The 15,203-nt window shown below is 36.8% G+C and overlaps 1 protein-coding gene across 16 annotated transcripts in view; it reads right to left on the reverse strand.

Annotated features, from left to right (window-relative positions):
* TNS3 (tensin 3) overlaps positions 1-15,203 on the reverse strand; it is a 122,590-nt gene that overhangs the window by 57,241 nt on the left and 50,146 nt on the right. For 6 of the 16 annotated variants that reach the window (XM_027904666.1, XM_027904677.1, XM_027904667.1 and 3 more), the window contains 2 exons: positions 14,753-14,790; positions 5,269-5,307 (listed from right to left, as the gene is read on the reverse strand). In XM_027904666.1, coding sequence (XP_027760467.1) covers positions 5,269-5,307; positions 14,753-14,790 — 77 coding nt within the window. Of the gene's footprint in view, positions 1-5,268; positions 5,310-6,091; positions 6,304-7,384; positions 7,505-8,082; positions 8,100-8,800; positions 8,974-14,752; positions 14,791-15,203 lie in introns of those variants that run through there. The other 10 variants (XM_027904675.1, XM_027904668.1, XM_027904665.1 and 7 more) reach the window with 8 other exon arrangements.

A 15,203-nucleotide genomic window follows, 5' to 3' on the forward strand; every position in this document is an offset into this window, starting at 1 on the left:
TTTGTTTTATTGTTCAAAGAAAGCCTGCTGTTCCTTTTATTTTGGATGAACACCTGGGACCAAAAACACTGCATTATAACAAAACTTCATATTTGAAGACCTATTAAATCTTGTAATTCTCTCATATTCCTAGAAACAACATTAGCCCTCCCTCCTGGTAAACTATAGCTTTTAAATTTAGTATACACTGCATCGTTCAATTCAGGATCACTACATTTCATTAACTTAGGGCAGTGGCGTTTCCATATTAGGGCAGTTTTATTCTCTGTTCCCTCTTATGGCTAAGTCAGAGACATTTATGAACAAGGCACCGACTGCACTTAAAATAGCATTTTTGAACCTTTACTCTGCAGATCTCTGGGGTCCATGGTCTTACTCTGGTAAGCACTTAAAACATAAAACCAAAAAAACAAACCCCAACGAAGTGCATTACAGAGAGGCAAATCCAAAAAAAGTTTGAGAAATATTCATATCAAGTGTTTCAAATCAGGTATGAGCTCACAGGTTTTGTCAAAAAGATGTCTCATCAGTTTGTACTTCTGTCTACCTGTGGCATTAAGAAATCAAGAAAAGCAGATTTATTTCTTCTTATGAAGCTGGGGAAAAAAAAAAAGGAAAGGAAAAAAAAAAAACCACAAAATTTATTAAAGCAAAACTGAATAGCAAGACAGAGTAAGCTACAACCTGCAGCACTCCCTGGCAGAACTGCTCTGGTGAGAGTCATGAAAGGAGCCAGAAAAGGTCATAGCAATTGGAGAGGTCTGGAGAATAAATGCATCCTTCACCAACTCATGCTTTCTCTGTGCATATAATGCTTGCTTCGTATGTACCTCACAGGTCCTGTGAGCAAACGTTTGAATGCAGCAAATAGGAAAAAAGTTAAGTCACTTTAAAAAACAGACCTGGGCATTTTCCTCTTTTTTTTGTAAGGTTTCTATGCCATTGTTTGAAAGAAGAAAGATGGGAAAACCCAGAAGGTAAATTAGCCATTAGTCACAGACATTTATTACAAATCAAACCCACTTGACAAATTTTCCAGAAAAGCTTTCACTGATTTAAGCTGGAAACCAAAATTACAGCAAGCAGAGCAAAATCACTGCATATGTCAGTTTCTAAGTCTTTCCTCACAGTCATCCGACTCCAGGGTATTTGGAGGTCGTGCTGATTGACCCAAGTTAACATCTTATGTCTTTAAATATTGAGGCCCCACTTAAAATGAAATTGGAGAATGCAATCCTTTATCTACATGCACAGGCCTTCCCAACAGCACACAGTTATTTAGCCTCAGATTTCTCAAAAAATCTCTAGCAGCTTCACATTAAAAACAGATGGACAGAGTTCCATGGGAACATCAGATTGTCTCACTTTGTTCTTCTGAAAAGTTGTGTTTAAAAATGAATGCAGTAAACATAAAAATTCATGTTGTCATATTCACCGATCTTTTTCATACAAAGCATCTGGGGAGGGTTACATTCAACAGACAACATGAAAAAAAGGAATGGGAGGGGTTTTTTGCCACAAGGGACAAACATTTGCAAACACTGTTTTCTGTTGTCTTGCTTACTTTCCCCATACATAATTGGGGGGTTGGTTTTATTTTCTATCAACATGTATTTTTAGTTTTTAGGGGTTTTTTTTGGAGAAAATGCTGACACTAGGTTGAATACATGCAGGTATATATTAATTGCCATAGATTTCAAGTAAAAAATGAGATATGCAAGTAGAATGAGGCCTTTGTGACTTCACCACTCCATTCCTCAGCATTTTTTTTCCAAGGCATTCTCCTGTTCCTTTTAAAAAAGGACACGTACACACGCAAAAACCCCAAAGCTATTTCTTCCACAATGACTTTTATTCTGCTCTCCTGCTGTTTTGAAACAGGCCAGAGCACAATTTGACTCACTGTTCAAAATCAAGGGTGTAGTTAGTTACAAGGGGTATGAATGTTCAAGTCTTTAATTTTTCTCCTCAGAGACACTGAACAATTAGGGGGGAGAAAAAGGAGGCAGAATTGCTGACACTCTTCCCCAATTTTGTCAAAATGATCAAACTTCCACTCAAGACTTAGCAAAATAGCTAAACAAACTTCAGTTTAAAGTGACTGTTACAATAAAATATATGTTGCAGGTAAGTGTCCACTTACTCTTTCCACATTAGAACAGCTGGTTATGAAAAGTGATGTTTTAATGGGAGTCTAGAGGTATGCAGAATTTTCTGGTAACCATTTGGGGGGGTTGGGGGGAAGAGGAAAAAAAAAAAAGGTGGAAAAGGAAGAAGGATTATAAAGATTAAATCAGAAATTTCTCTGTTCAAGATCATCATTTAATCATGTCTTAGAACTGATAAGTCATCCAGTGCTAAGGACCATTCATCAATGAAGTTATTTTAGAATAAGAATCCATGTACAGAAGAGGTTTGGGCCTTCATACCACATTTCATTACTAGGAGACATTTGTCAGGATAGGTGATGGGCCTCTGAGGAATTAAGATTTAGTTTCCTTTACTCTTTTCAAAGACACGCTATTATGAACAATGGAAAAAAAAGTTCAGTGAAGAAGACAAACTTACTGATCTTGAAGCATCCTAAACTATCCTAGAATATTTCCCAGAATCTAAAAATTACCTAAAAATTAATATCCTTCCATTAGCTTTCCTTTAATTTTTATCTTTAAGTAATAGATTAAACAAAAACTATTTGGAGTTTTAAGGTTAGGGCCTAAACCTTCTCATTTTGGCAGCACTAGAGAAAAAGACTTATTTAAGAAAAAAGTGTGCAGTTGTTAGCCAATTTTTTTTATTTAAAATACTGATTTTAAAAAATACTATCTACTGAGTAACTAGTCATCTTTTAAAATAAGATCAAATAATTCCAATAAAGGCTGTTTAAACAAACTTACCATCTTTGATTTTTATCATATTTTAGAAGTATTATGTAGGCTAAGTAATTTCTCAGGTTAAAAAAAAAGAAAAAAAAAAAAAGAAATGGCTGTGACCATGGCACTTTTCTTTCTTTTTTTTTTTTTTTTTTTTTTTTCCTAAACTCTTTGGGTCAAGCTATACATCTCTGCAATGAAAGACCATTTTTACAAATAGCCCATTGCCTCTTCATGAAATAAAATTAAGTGCATCAGAATAGGTCATCTTTGCTAAACCTTTGGCTTCAATTAAGATTATCTCCCTTTCTCCAATCTGAGGAATGTGCATGACAATATAAAGTAAGTAGTATTAAAACACTTAACAGCAGCTGTTTATATTCTAGCACCTGAACTCCTAACAGCTGCATTGAGTTGATATATGAGGCTCCTGATGTCATTACACAGCTTCAAGATAAATGCCTCACGAGAAATGGGAAGAAAGAGCCTCTTTGGAAACTGGCATCCAAGCTGAAAACAATCAATAAACCCCATATTCTAAAGAAAAAGAACATCTGTGAATTTCATCAGGCTTCAGCAGTCTTCCAACAAACATGTCATGGAGAGCTTAACTACAGTTATTGCTACAAGCCACCTTAAGGAGAGCAATACAGGGAACCTTTACATTGGCTAAATATATGCAACACTGATTTAAAGCAGGCATACGTAATTGTTCTTTCATGTGAAAACCAGAAGGTCGGAATTCCTTGCTGGAATAAATGGGGATAAACCCATGGTTTTGCAGCAAATTGTAATGCCACACAATTTTGGTTAATTTGAATAGATGTCGCCCTCTCTATTATCTAAAAATCTCAAGTACTTGTTCTTGATCTTCTCAAGATTTTACACTCAAAAGTTGTAAAAGAAACAGCTTACAGCTAATGCCATCACAGATCATCCTCCTTCAGACAAACAGAAATCCTCACTAAACAGATAAAATTTACTTGTGCATGACAAGGACTCGTAATCTAAAAATGTCACCACATTTCACATCAAAAGCAAACCCACACTGTACAATCTCACTCTCCATAATAAGAACACATTGCACACTATGTAGTAAAATATTTCACCTACAGATTTCCCTGCAAGAAATTTAAATAGAATTCTACTCCTTCTTCTGCCTAAAAGTAGTAAATGTTTTATCTGGTGACTGAATATACCTCTGTCTACATCCCTGATAGAACTGGTTAGGCCACTTTTGCTATATATGCTCTTCACCTGTCAGCAGGTCACCCTTGGGCCCAGATTACCAGCACTGCCCCGTATGAACAGTTCACATAAACAAATTCAGTCAGAATTATTAATGACTGGTAACATATCCCACAGGTTGCTGTACGTTTAAAATTGTTCCTGAATCACAATGACAAATGTTCTATGTCAGAATCAATACTCAGGTTGTGTGCACAACACAAAAGAAATGGCAACTGCAGTTACCAGTATGCAGCCAACACTGTGAGCTGCAGAAATAAGAAAGGGAGGGGGGGTCTATTTATAATTTTAGCAGTGATGCCATACAAGATTCTCAGACCTTGATGTGGGTTAATTCATAAAATTACTGGGTCAAATTTAGGAGAGACCTCCAATGAGTTGACAATCACATTCTTCATAATACCAGAAATTACTGATTTAGGTTTCCAGGCTTTCTTTTACAGGATTATAATTTTAAAAAGCACCTTTTGGCTTCTGTGGTTCATAGTAAGTAAGTATCGCTACCTGTATTTTTCCAGCAGGGAAATCAAGGCACTAAAATATGCAAAGTGACTTAGCCAATTCACACAGCAAGGCAGAAGTGAGATGTAGGATTCCTAATTGCTAGTGGTTCCACTACAATACAGAGTTCTTGGCTGACACTTGGGCATGAGCAGGTGCCAGTGCTGGTTCAATAAGTAACTGTTACACCCCATCCTCCAGGCATCATCACTCATGTTACCCTTGGAGCTGGAATAACCAAATTCAGTCATGCAAGCCAGAAAAGGCTTATCATTTTCCTATCCTAAGTGTGGGTTAACTTCCTGTCTTCCACCTTCAACAAAAAATAACAGGCCCCAACCAAATATTACCCTACTTGTACTTTCAAACTAACATGAGACATCAGTATATTGAAACAAATAATCAGTCTTTTTAAAATTTATTTAAAACACACAAATAAAAGCATAAAACATTTGGGTTTATGGTTTCTTGCATGGGATGACACAGTAACAAGCTTCAGGAATAGACCCTTAATTTGCCAAGCCTTCAGAGAGGAAAGGTAATGGCACAGTACTGAAATAACACGAGAATGTAGCAGACTGCAACAATAACCTAACCAATAACCTAATTCAACTTGATGGGTATCTGTAGTGCCAAAAATACTTACCAGCTCGTAGCTGCCTGGAAAAAAGCAGGGTGTCACTACCTAGAATAAAAAATGATAATAAAATTAGGAAAAACAGATACTTCCTATAGATATGTCCCAATTGCACTGATTGAGCTGCCTCCAGTTAGAGTCAAAGGGTCACCAGCCAGACCAGGTGCAGAACCTGAGTGTCCACTGCTGCTCTCAGCTGCATTACTTACTTACAGGGAAACATGGAAGGCTTTCTCCCTTCCTCCATTCTTTGCAGCATTCTTCTGTCATCATCTCAGTTTCAGTTAATAAATAACTTTTCTGCTTTTTGAGAAATCTAGAACTTCAGCAGTCCCCAGTACCTTACCCTTGTTCTGAACTTTTACAGGGCATGGGCTGAGCAGGGCAAGCAGAACAGATATTCTGTGTAATTTCAGAGGTTTGGCTCCAAATTAAAACACTTCCTACAAAGAATATATTCTGTATACATCACTCCCCCAAAAAAGAAAAAAGCATAGAAAAAAACCCCCACCACACAAAAAAAACCCCAAACCACCTTGTTGGAATATTCAGAAAGCAAAACTCAAAGAAATCCAGGAAAAGCATAACTAACATATTACATGATGATCTAGGGAAAAGCAAGTGTTAGATTATTTCTACAATCCCATACATACAACAAGCACCCTCAAATTTCACATATACAGTCAGAAAACTGTAGGTTCACCCATTTACGCCACTCAAGCGAGCTTCAGTAAAAGTCACCGTGCATGCTCACCTTGAGGCTAACCCCAGCAAAAGCTGTTTCATTTAATATGTTCACCTTCAAAATTATGGCTCTCCAGGACAGACTCACCTCTCAACCAGCAGAGTGGAGCCAGAAACTCTGTGGTAACACCTGGACAACAAAGGTGGAGTTTTCTTTCAGGAACTGTTGGTGAGCTGTCCTGCCAGATCTCAAGTCATGGTATACAGAGTGGCTTACTGAGCAGAAGGGCCCTCATGCCTCATGTAATTTATAAGCCTTAGAATAATAAAAAGAAGATGCAGCCCACACAACAGAGCAAGCTGCAAGAACAAAAAGAAACATCAGTCCTGTATGCAGCACAGACAAAAAGAGAGAGACCTGACCACAGAAGGACAACCCATTCCATCTTTAACACTCAGTAACAGCTTTTAACCACTAGCATAGAAGGGACAGCATTTCCCTCCATAAGTAGTCATGAAAAAGATCTATCTCTGATTCTCAATGCTTCTTAAATCACAAAGTACTTATAAAAAGGAAAAAAAGTTGTACACTGATTGTTCAACTCCTAGCCTGCTCATGATCTCCACACTACCCCTAAAGAAAATAAGACAGATTGAACCCCTTGAAGTTTGTCTGCAGCACTCTCTGACTCCTCTGTGGGCTTGCAAGTCCAAGGTCTGCATCTCTGCAGCTCATTTTGTAACTGCCACTCATGATTTATTAGTCTATCACCAAACACCCATACTAAACACATGGAAGATGTTAACTAAGCTGTCCTGATAGCATTCCTGTTGCTGAAAGCAAAGACATCATCTGCCTCTGCGACCTCTTGCCTGACACAGCATGTAAAACTTTATATGCCACCTTCAATTAAAACTGCCCATTCTCCTGTCAAGTCAAAGCAACAAACCACCAGGCAGAGCAAGCCACAGCTAAAGAATCAAAGCCACATGCACCCTCCTGCACCACCATTACAAGCAGCAAACATCTCTATCTACAAAGACTGTCCTGACCTCGTGATTACCTAAGTGCTTATAAACAGGTTTTTCCTGGTGTTCTCATTAGCAACACCTAAGGTTAAAGTAGATAAACACATCAAATTTCAATTACTTTCACTGCCTATACTAAGAGAGAATTAAAAAAAAACCCCAAAGAAGTTTAAAGCCTGGCTGGATAGTGCAGTGGAAAAGCAGAGTTGAACTGACATTACATACTCATGTAATTAATAATTGAAAGCACTGCAGAATAAAACTGTCATTACTGGCACACATAAATACAATCTCTGGTCTCTCCCTTCCCTCTACTGATCAAAATCCTTGAGGAATCAAGCGTATCTTTTATCATTTGGTTAACTAAAACACAACTCTGCTGCAATCTGCTTGATAATTAAAGCTGACTTACTGCCTAAGTAAAATACCCTTTATTCTGACACAAGAACGTTGGGGACATCCAGTGGACAAGAACTTCAGAAGAGAAGTGAGAATCTCTGCAGATTCATGTCATCTTAGCCAGGCAACTCTGGGCTGTAAGAAGATCACAGAATCCCAGAATATTCTCAGTTGAAAGGGGCCCCCAAGGATCATCAAATTTAACTCTTAAGTGGATCCCCCTTATGGGGATCCAACCTACAAAACCTTAGCATTATTTATCATGCTCTAACCAACTGTGCTCATCTCAGATACAGAAGATGAGAGCTAACATTATTGATAACACCTGAGCTTTCTCTTCCCTGAGCTTTTCTATGCCTAAAACAGCTATATATAGCAATCTGACTTTACAGAAAAATTCCATATTCTTCTGGTTCTGTGTCTTCTGCACTTTCCCATGTTAGATGGTATTGCTCTAGGACTATGAGAGTCATGAAGTACCCTTTCTTGCATACACAACAATCTCTTTGCAATTGCACACTGCCACTTACCACTATGTTGAACTGTCACTAAACCGCAAAGCACTCAAGATGCATCATGCAACAGAAGACTTTGTTCCTCTGCTACTGTTCTTGAGCAACAAAACTCAAGGCAAGACACACTGAACCACCAAAGATGCACTGATTTGTTTTTCCTCTGACTCCACGTACACAAATAGCATATTTCTTCCCCTACAAAGCAAAACAGTCAAGATCTCATTGTATCCAACTTAAGTTCCCATGGGCAGTTGCAGCAAATTCTTCCACTGTTAATCCAGACACAGGTTAAAAGCAAAAGAGTTTGTAACTTGTAAAAAGACAACAGAGAGGCTATTATAAGGTCCAAACAACCTACGTTGATGATATGTGAGTAGCTCCAACTTTTTTCCTTGTTTCCAAAGGCCTGAGACATGCTACAAAATTAGCATTTAGAGAAGAAGCATAGAGCTGAAAAGCAAGACTGCAAGACTTCAATCCAATAACAAGCAGAGACAGAAAATGGAGTGTGTCTCATTCATTGGTTTAAAAAGTTACACACTGTGCCAACTACATAAAACAAACTTCAGAAAGACTTTTCTGGTCCCCCAACTGAAGCTACAGCTAATCTTAAAGACATTTACAATAACCTGGTTTGTCAGCTTTTGAATTGTTTCTTTATTCTTGTAAAGGATATGTACAGGATATGTACAGGATATGCATTAGTGTAATATTTCATAGTTACACACAATCAAGGTGCATTTAGCTTCTGCACTTCTGTACATTCACATCTTAACAAGCAATATCAGAATATAGGAATGCCTTGCTTATTTTCAAAAACAGTTACCTCTTCAGTGCCTGGCACATAAACACATATAGGCACATTATCAGTCTATTCACAAATAATCAAGCACAATATTTGAACGACAAAGTACCTGTTCTTGCATACACAGCTAAAATGAAAACACTTTCCTGGTCTGATACTTCCTGAATCAAGCCTTAGTTTAAAAACATCCCATACTGACGGAAAAAGATTTAAGAAATTTCTTTGATGAAGAATTCTGACTCCAGTGGATCTGCATGTAATTTTTTCTTCATATGACTGTAACACCAGTCACAGCAGTTAATGAATAACTGACTAACATGAGATAAATGTTAACTCAAATGAAAAAGTCAACAAATGGCAGGATATCTGGCATCAAGGAAATAAAATCTGTCCCCACTTCCTATAACACAGACACAAGAGTGCCCCCCATTGCAGCAGGTCATTTGCTAGGATATCCAGTAATGACATTTCAGTGCATTTTTCACTCCTAGATGCATATTTCGTTTTTATCTTTCTTCCTTTCTATTTGCTTTTTGCAAGAAGTAGGTGATTTTTCAGAGGCAGAACCGTCTTCAAAGAATGAGCAAGTTATTACCAAAGGCACATTCCAAAGTCCAGATCCCAAACACTATAATACTGATTTTGCAGAAGCACTTGGCTATAATGCATCACTTTCTTCCGAGCTACAGTTTTATCAAGTAAGAAATGCTGTCATGCCTGCCACAGGTTATGTGTAACACAAAGGATGTGCAGGTGAAGGAATCTGCACCAAATATATAAAGTGACCTACTAAAAAACCTGCTCACTCTAATTCACTACTAATCATGTTACAAAATTGATGAGAAAGGGTGAAAAGAGCAGCAAAAGGAAGCCACTGACATCCTGCAAGTAGTGTAAAGTTAGTCATGTTAGGAGACTTGCTGAATGTTGCATAGATGAGTGTCAGGAGCCCAAAAGGGAAGCTTATGGACATAAGTAATATGAATCTTTATATAAAAATACATATATTTACACACGCTTTAAAAAAAAAAAAAAACACACACACACATTTAACTGTTTATTTCAATCTACAACTTTGGAGTTAAGTCTTGGAAATAGAAGAAACTTTTCTGTTCAGTTTTCTTCTTCTGGCATGCCTGTCAGTTATTATCCCTCTCCTCCCAAAACACCCAAGCCACAAATTCTCTTACTTAGAAAACAAAGTAAAGGATATTGAGTGCATTATATTCTCAAGTAACTCTGTGCTCTCAAAGATACAAATTGCAGCATAACAAAATGAAAAATGTAAATTCAAATTCTATGATAAAAAGGGACACAGAGAGGATATTAACTTGAGATAAACTACAATAGTTTTGTTTGTTTTTTTAAACAGATCATCTTCAAATGTGTAATATTAGCATCTAACTCGTACGTTTGTCCTGGAGATATCAAGTAGCCTCAGCCTTTCATGCCAGACAGAACAGCTCTAAAGCATGCCTAAAACCCACCAACTGTTCCTCTTCAAATTAAGCATATATCAGACACATCAAAAACAGCAGCCTTAAAGGAAGACTTGGCAAACACAGCAAAAACAGAACAAGCACTTTGCAGTCACTAGAATATTTTCATAAACAAGATACAACTGTTTCCCCAAAAGAAAAAAAGATAGGATACACCAAAATCAGCTGAGATTTAATGCAGCTATACACTTAGGATTATGCCTTATGAAATAATGTCCGAAATTAGCACCTGAAATTAAAAGTTACATGCCTTCAGGAAGGTTTTCAAAATTTAATGTATTTATCTAAATAAAAATTCACATTTTCCATTGTCTACAAAGCGACAAAGCTCTTTCAAACTAATTCACTGAAGGAAAAGGAATCTTTCACAAGATACAGAAATGTATTGTTCACATACAGAAAGCCATCTAAAAGTCTGGCTTTCTTCCATCTTGCTCTGTCACAGCCCTGACCTACATCATTGAAGTTGTTCAAGTCTTTAAAGAACACATCCAGGGCAAAGACTCCTGTTGCACTGGCTATTTGGGAAAAGGGGAAAAAAAACAACAACAAAAACCACACACACACAAAAAGCCAAAACAAACAACCAACCAACCCCCCCCAAACTCCAATGAAATAGAAGGTTCCTAGAAGCAAACATGGATAAGTTTCTCTTGATAACTGTAAACAAGAGATGAAGTCTCTTCCTTTATCATCTCACTAGACTGCTAAAGAGACTACAAAAGAAAAAGTTAGGGTATCACTAGGAACTTCGGGGGTAGTGCGGAGCTTGCTTTCAATTCTCTCCATCACCAACAGCTTAATCAGTTTAAGGAAAAAAGAAGAACAGTGTCAAGGGAAGAATTATATTTTCTCAGACACAAATGCCTAAACAACAAATCATTAGAAAAAACAGCCTTTGAGAAAAATAGAAGACAAAATGCCAAGTCTGAGTTTATACTTTTTATGATTAAAATACTTTTGGTAGGTTTATAAATGAAAAAATGCTAAAAACATATTACAAATCTTTAATTTCTCTCAAAAAAACAAACACCCACCCAAACAACAAAATAACCCTTACAGAATTTTAAAGTAATAAATTGCTTGATCTAGGTTTACCAGCATTCAAATGGCACACCACAGCACAGCAAACTAGTCCAAATAGTATTTTAGTCTAATAATATAAAATTCCAAAGCTTTGATTAAATTTGGGCTCGACTGAGATGTCTAAGACAGCTTATTGAAAGCCAAAGGAGGAAGTGTGCTGAATCAAAACCATATATAAATATATTAATCTTACTGGAACTGGAAAAAACCATAGAGCCTAGGTCATTGGTCCCCTTAAAATATAATTTCAGACTTGCAAAGAGTCAATCTGTATTATGTAAAGAGTCTCTCTGGCTTAAGCATAACAAAAATATCTTCCAGGCTGAATTAAGAATAACTTTAAGAATTAAGGAATAAAGGAATTAATAATTAATTTGCACAGATTAAATAATTTATGCAAAAGCATAAAGCTGCGTCACATCTGATTCAACCAAAGACTCCAGTAAACACTCAAGCTGACTGATTCTAAGAGAATTTAAGCATTTGCTTACAAACTTAATAAAATCAGTTCTCAAGAGGAAGAATTCACATAGAAGAAACAAGTAAAAAAAACATGGCCAAGAGGTTCCCCCTCTAGCTTTCAATCTTCCCACAAGACAGAAGATAGAAACTGGTTTTCAAGTTCCCAGAGTTCAAAGGACAAAGTCTAGCTACAGACAACTTTCAAGGACTCAGCTCTATACCACACACCTAACAGACAGAGTAAAAGTGAAAGATAGGAAAAAAAAATGGTACCCCAAGCCAGAGAGCTAAGTGAAAGCCTTCTGATGGGACAATTAAATATGGCTACATCATACACAGAGAGAGATGTCCCAAGAATAAGCTACAAAACAAAGGCGACTCAAGTTCCCAGAAAAAAAATCCAGAGTAAAGCCCTGGGGCATTAGAGACGCTGCAGCTTCAGAAATGTCAGGGAACACAAACTAGGTACGTACATCCCAACAAAGAGCAATACAGAAACATTTCTAGGTGAAGTATGCAAAGACTGAGGCCATACAAGACAGTCAAAAAAATGAACCAAGTTTTGTACAGCAAAACAAAATTCTTTCAGAATTCATTCTTATGTTTTTCAGAGAGAAATAAAAAAGACTGCCTTTTAGAGAGCATTCTAAAATATAATATATATGGGAATAGAAACTATTTTCCTCTAGAGTGGTTTTCTGCCCCTGTCACTTACAAGTACCACAGATGACTAAAACACAAAGTATTTTTAAAAGTAAATGGAAACAGCATTATATGTTGGTACAAAATTTGAAAAGCTGGCTTTAGTTCTAAATAAGCCTGCTGCAAAATCAAATACATTACAATAGCTTAATCTATGCAAGATCAATGACAAGTTTATGAGAACTTCCCATGATCAGAAGAGGCATCACTATGGTCCAGCAAGTTAATAACACCCTGGTACTGTTGAAGCCAGGTAGCATTTTTAGGCTCTCACACACATAAATCAGTAGGATTACACCTCACTAAGAATATGTACAGCCAAAATATTGGAAAAAACATATTACAGATACAATTTGTAATGTGTCTTTCTATTAGCATATAGAGTTTCTGAGGCTAGAGCAACAGGGCTGTCGTAGCTCAGCACTGCCAATGTACACCACACTGATGAGTGCAGAAGTCGTGAGCCTTATAGAAGTAGGCAGACAAGACTCAGAGAAAGATTCTGAATTTAAGCTACTTGTTGGCTTACTACTCCTCTGAAAAATCAGAAAATGAGCCTCTTGGAAGAAGTAATTGATTATTAAATTTGGTCTTGTTTCCAGAATTTGTGGGGTTTTATATTCTGCCATACATGCTTTGTACATGCTAAATGAAGTACACTTCATTTTAATTATTCAAAAATTATAAAGCATGCCAGTATCTTGATGATAGTTATAGGCTATTACATCCTTTTGGCACTCTGCATAGTAAGTCTTTTCAACACTTAACATCCTGAGAGCATAAATACTAGTTCAAAGACAGTTTCCTGTTTCTAACATATGGCAAAAATATGAAATTATCTGCCTCCAACACAAGTTTAAAGAATTACAACCGTCTCCAGCATCACTTAAGTATCATCATTTCAGGAAACTCTAGTTCTATGTAGCGCCTATCCAAGCAAATCTCCAAGCTACCAATGTTATCAACAAACCAGATTCTCTGTCATGGAACCAATGAATTCCATACTGTAAGTGCTGTTTGGAAAACCAAAGGTACTGTGCAAAGACGGATCAATTACATCATCTGGTCTAACATAAAAGTATTTCTTTCTACTAAACTGTTTTGCTTCTACTTGTAGAGTACCATTACTGTAGCATTATTAAGAATCATTATTGAATGTAAATAGGTGATGAAACCCTTTAAAAGGTAATACCTTACTTGCAAATTTAATTACCACTGTATTTTATCATCTTATTTCGTTAAAAAAAACCAGAATTCTGCATTTACCCAGCATACCAAATAACACAGTGATTTTCAAATGCACATGTACCATTTTTACTCAAAATGGGAGATGCTCAGCCAAATGACACCAGTGTTTACTGGAGTTTCCCCACATGGCCTTTAAAAAAAAAATCTCCCTCACAAGTAGAGGTTCTTCTCTTGAATTTAGTTATATTTCTTGGAAGCATTGAACAAAACAAATCCTTGCATAAGGCCAAATATCAAGTCAACAACACAGGTAATAGGACTTGATCTGTGGCATCCAGAAGCTCAGTGCTCTCTAAGAAACACTGTCTTTATAGATAGCAAGTACTAATCAAACGCTTAAGTTAAAAGAAGGGAATATTACTCCATTAAAGTGCTTCTGGTAAAATAAAACCCTCAAAGACACCTAGATTTAGACTGCAACACTCTGTAAATGCCTCTGTGCTTTACACAAATCTACAAGAGGAAACTCTAAGTCACCTGAGACCATGGAAATACTGATCTCAACTTGTGTGAAAGGAACTTGAAGATTTTTAAAAGTAACAAAAATCTACTAATGAAACTGAACTGGGGGGAATCTACAGCAATTACTGAAAATTAATAATGTGCTTTTTATACCCCAGTGCCAAAAGTTAGCCTTTAAATTTCTGTTCCTGTACAAATTTTATTATCTACATATATAGGTGTGTGTCTGCACACACACTCTGGAACACTGGGGGGGGGTGCTGTATAAATATATAGGTGTGCATGAATACCTATATACCCTTATTTACTCAAATAATTTTTTTTTATTTTCTGGCAGAACTGTGTGATTTGTATTTCACCCACTTAGCTTGCTGTTTTCAAATGAAAGCACGTCCTCCTGTGTGAGAATGAAAAATTCAACCACTGGTGCAAACGTTTTGACTACATAGGAACCTTTTCTTTATTAATGGCAAGAACAATATCCCAGATAGGCATCTGATTTAATAATCATCTTATTCTCTACTAGTTGATACAGGTTTTGTAGTCTCAACTTTGAATACATGGGATCAACAGCAAAAAGGGAGGCCAGTAAGTACACTTACCTTTTCTTCACATTTCCTGTGGCAGGCATACTTGCAAACTAAAACAAAAATAAATAGAATACATGAGTAAACGAGTATGTGGATTGTCCCCTCCCCTTTCTTTAGATGAGCTTTCTGCAAGAGAGAAGGCAAAACTCAAATCTGTATATATAATAGTATTTTCAGACTTCAAAACGAAACTAAACTAAAAAAAGCAGCTCATTTAGTTTTCACCCATTCCTGATTGGTTAGTTAACTACAGCAGTGTTATCAGATTTGTGCATTCTACCAGCTTGTGATAACATATGTCTGGTTAAACGTCATGAGCTGATTGTCTCGACACTTACTTTTACAGCTTCACATGTGGTGGAACTGTTACCACTTAAGTAAGATCAAACTGTTCCTAGAGTAACCTGTGAATCTTAGTCATATCAGCAGTTCCAGAGACCTAAGAAAAGCAGGTTGACTTCAA

The sequence above is a fragment of the Empidonax traillii genome, unplaced genomic scaffold (assembly GCF_003031625.1).
Source record: "Empidonax traillii isolate 1590-97213 ecotype Southwest subspecies unplaced genomic scaffold, ASM303162v1 scaffold1074:size191127, whole genome shotgun sequence".
Taxonomy (NCBI): domain Eukaryota; kingdom Metazoa; phylum Chordata; class Aves; order Passeriformes; family Tyrannidae; genus Empidonax; species Empidonax traillii.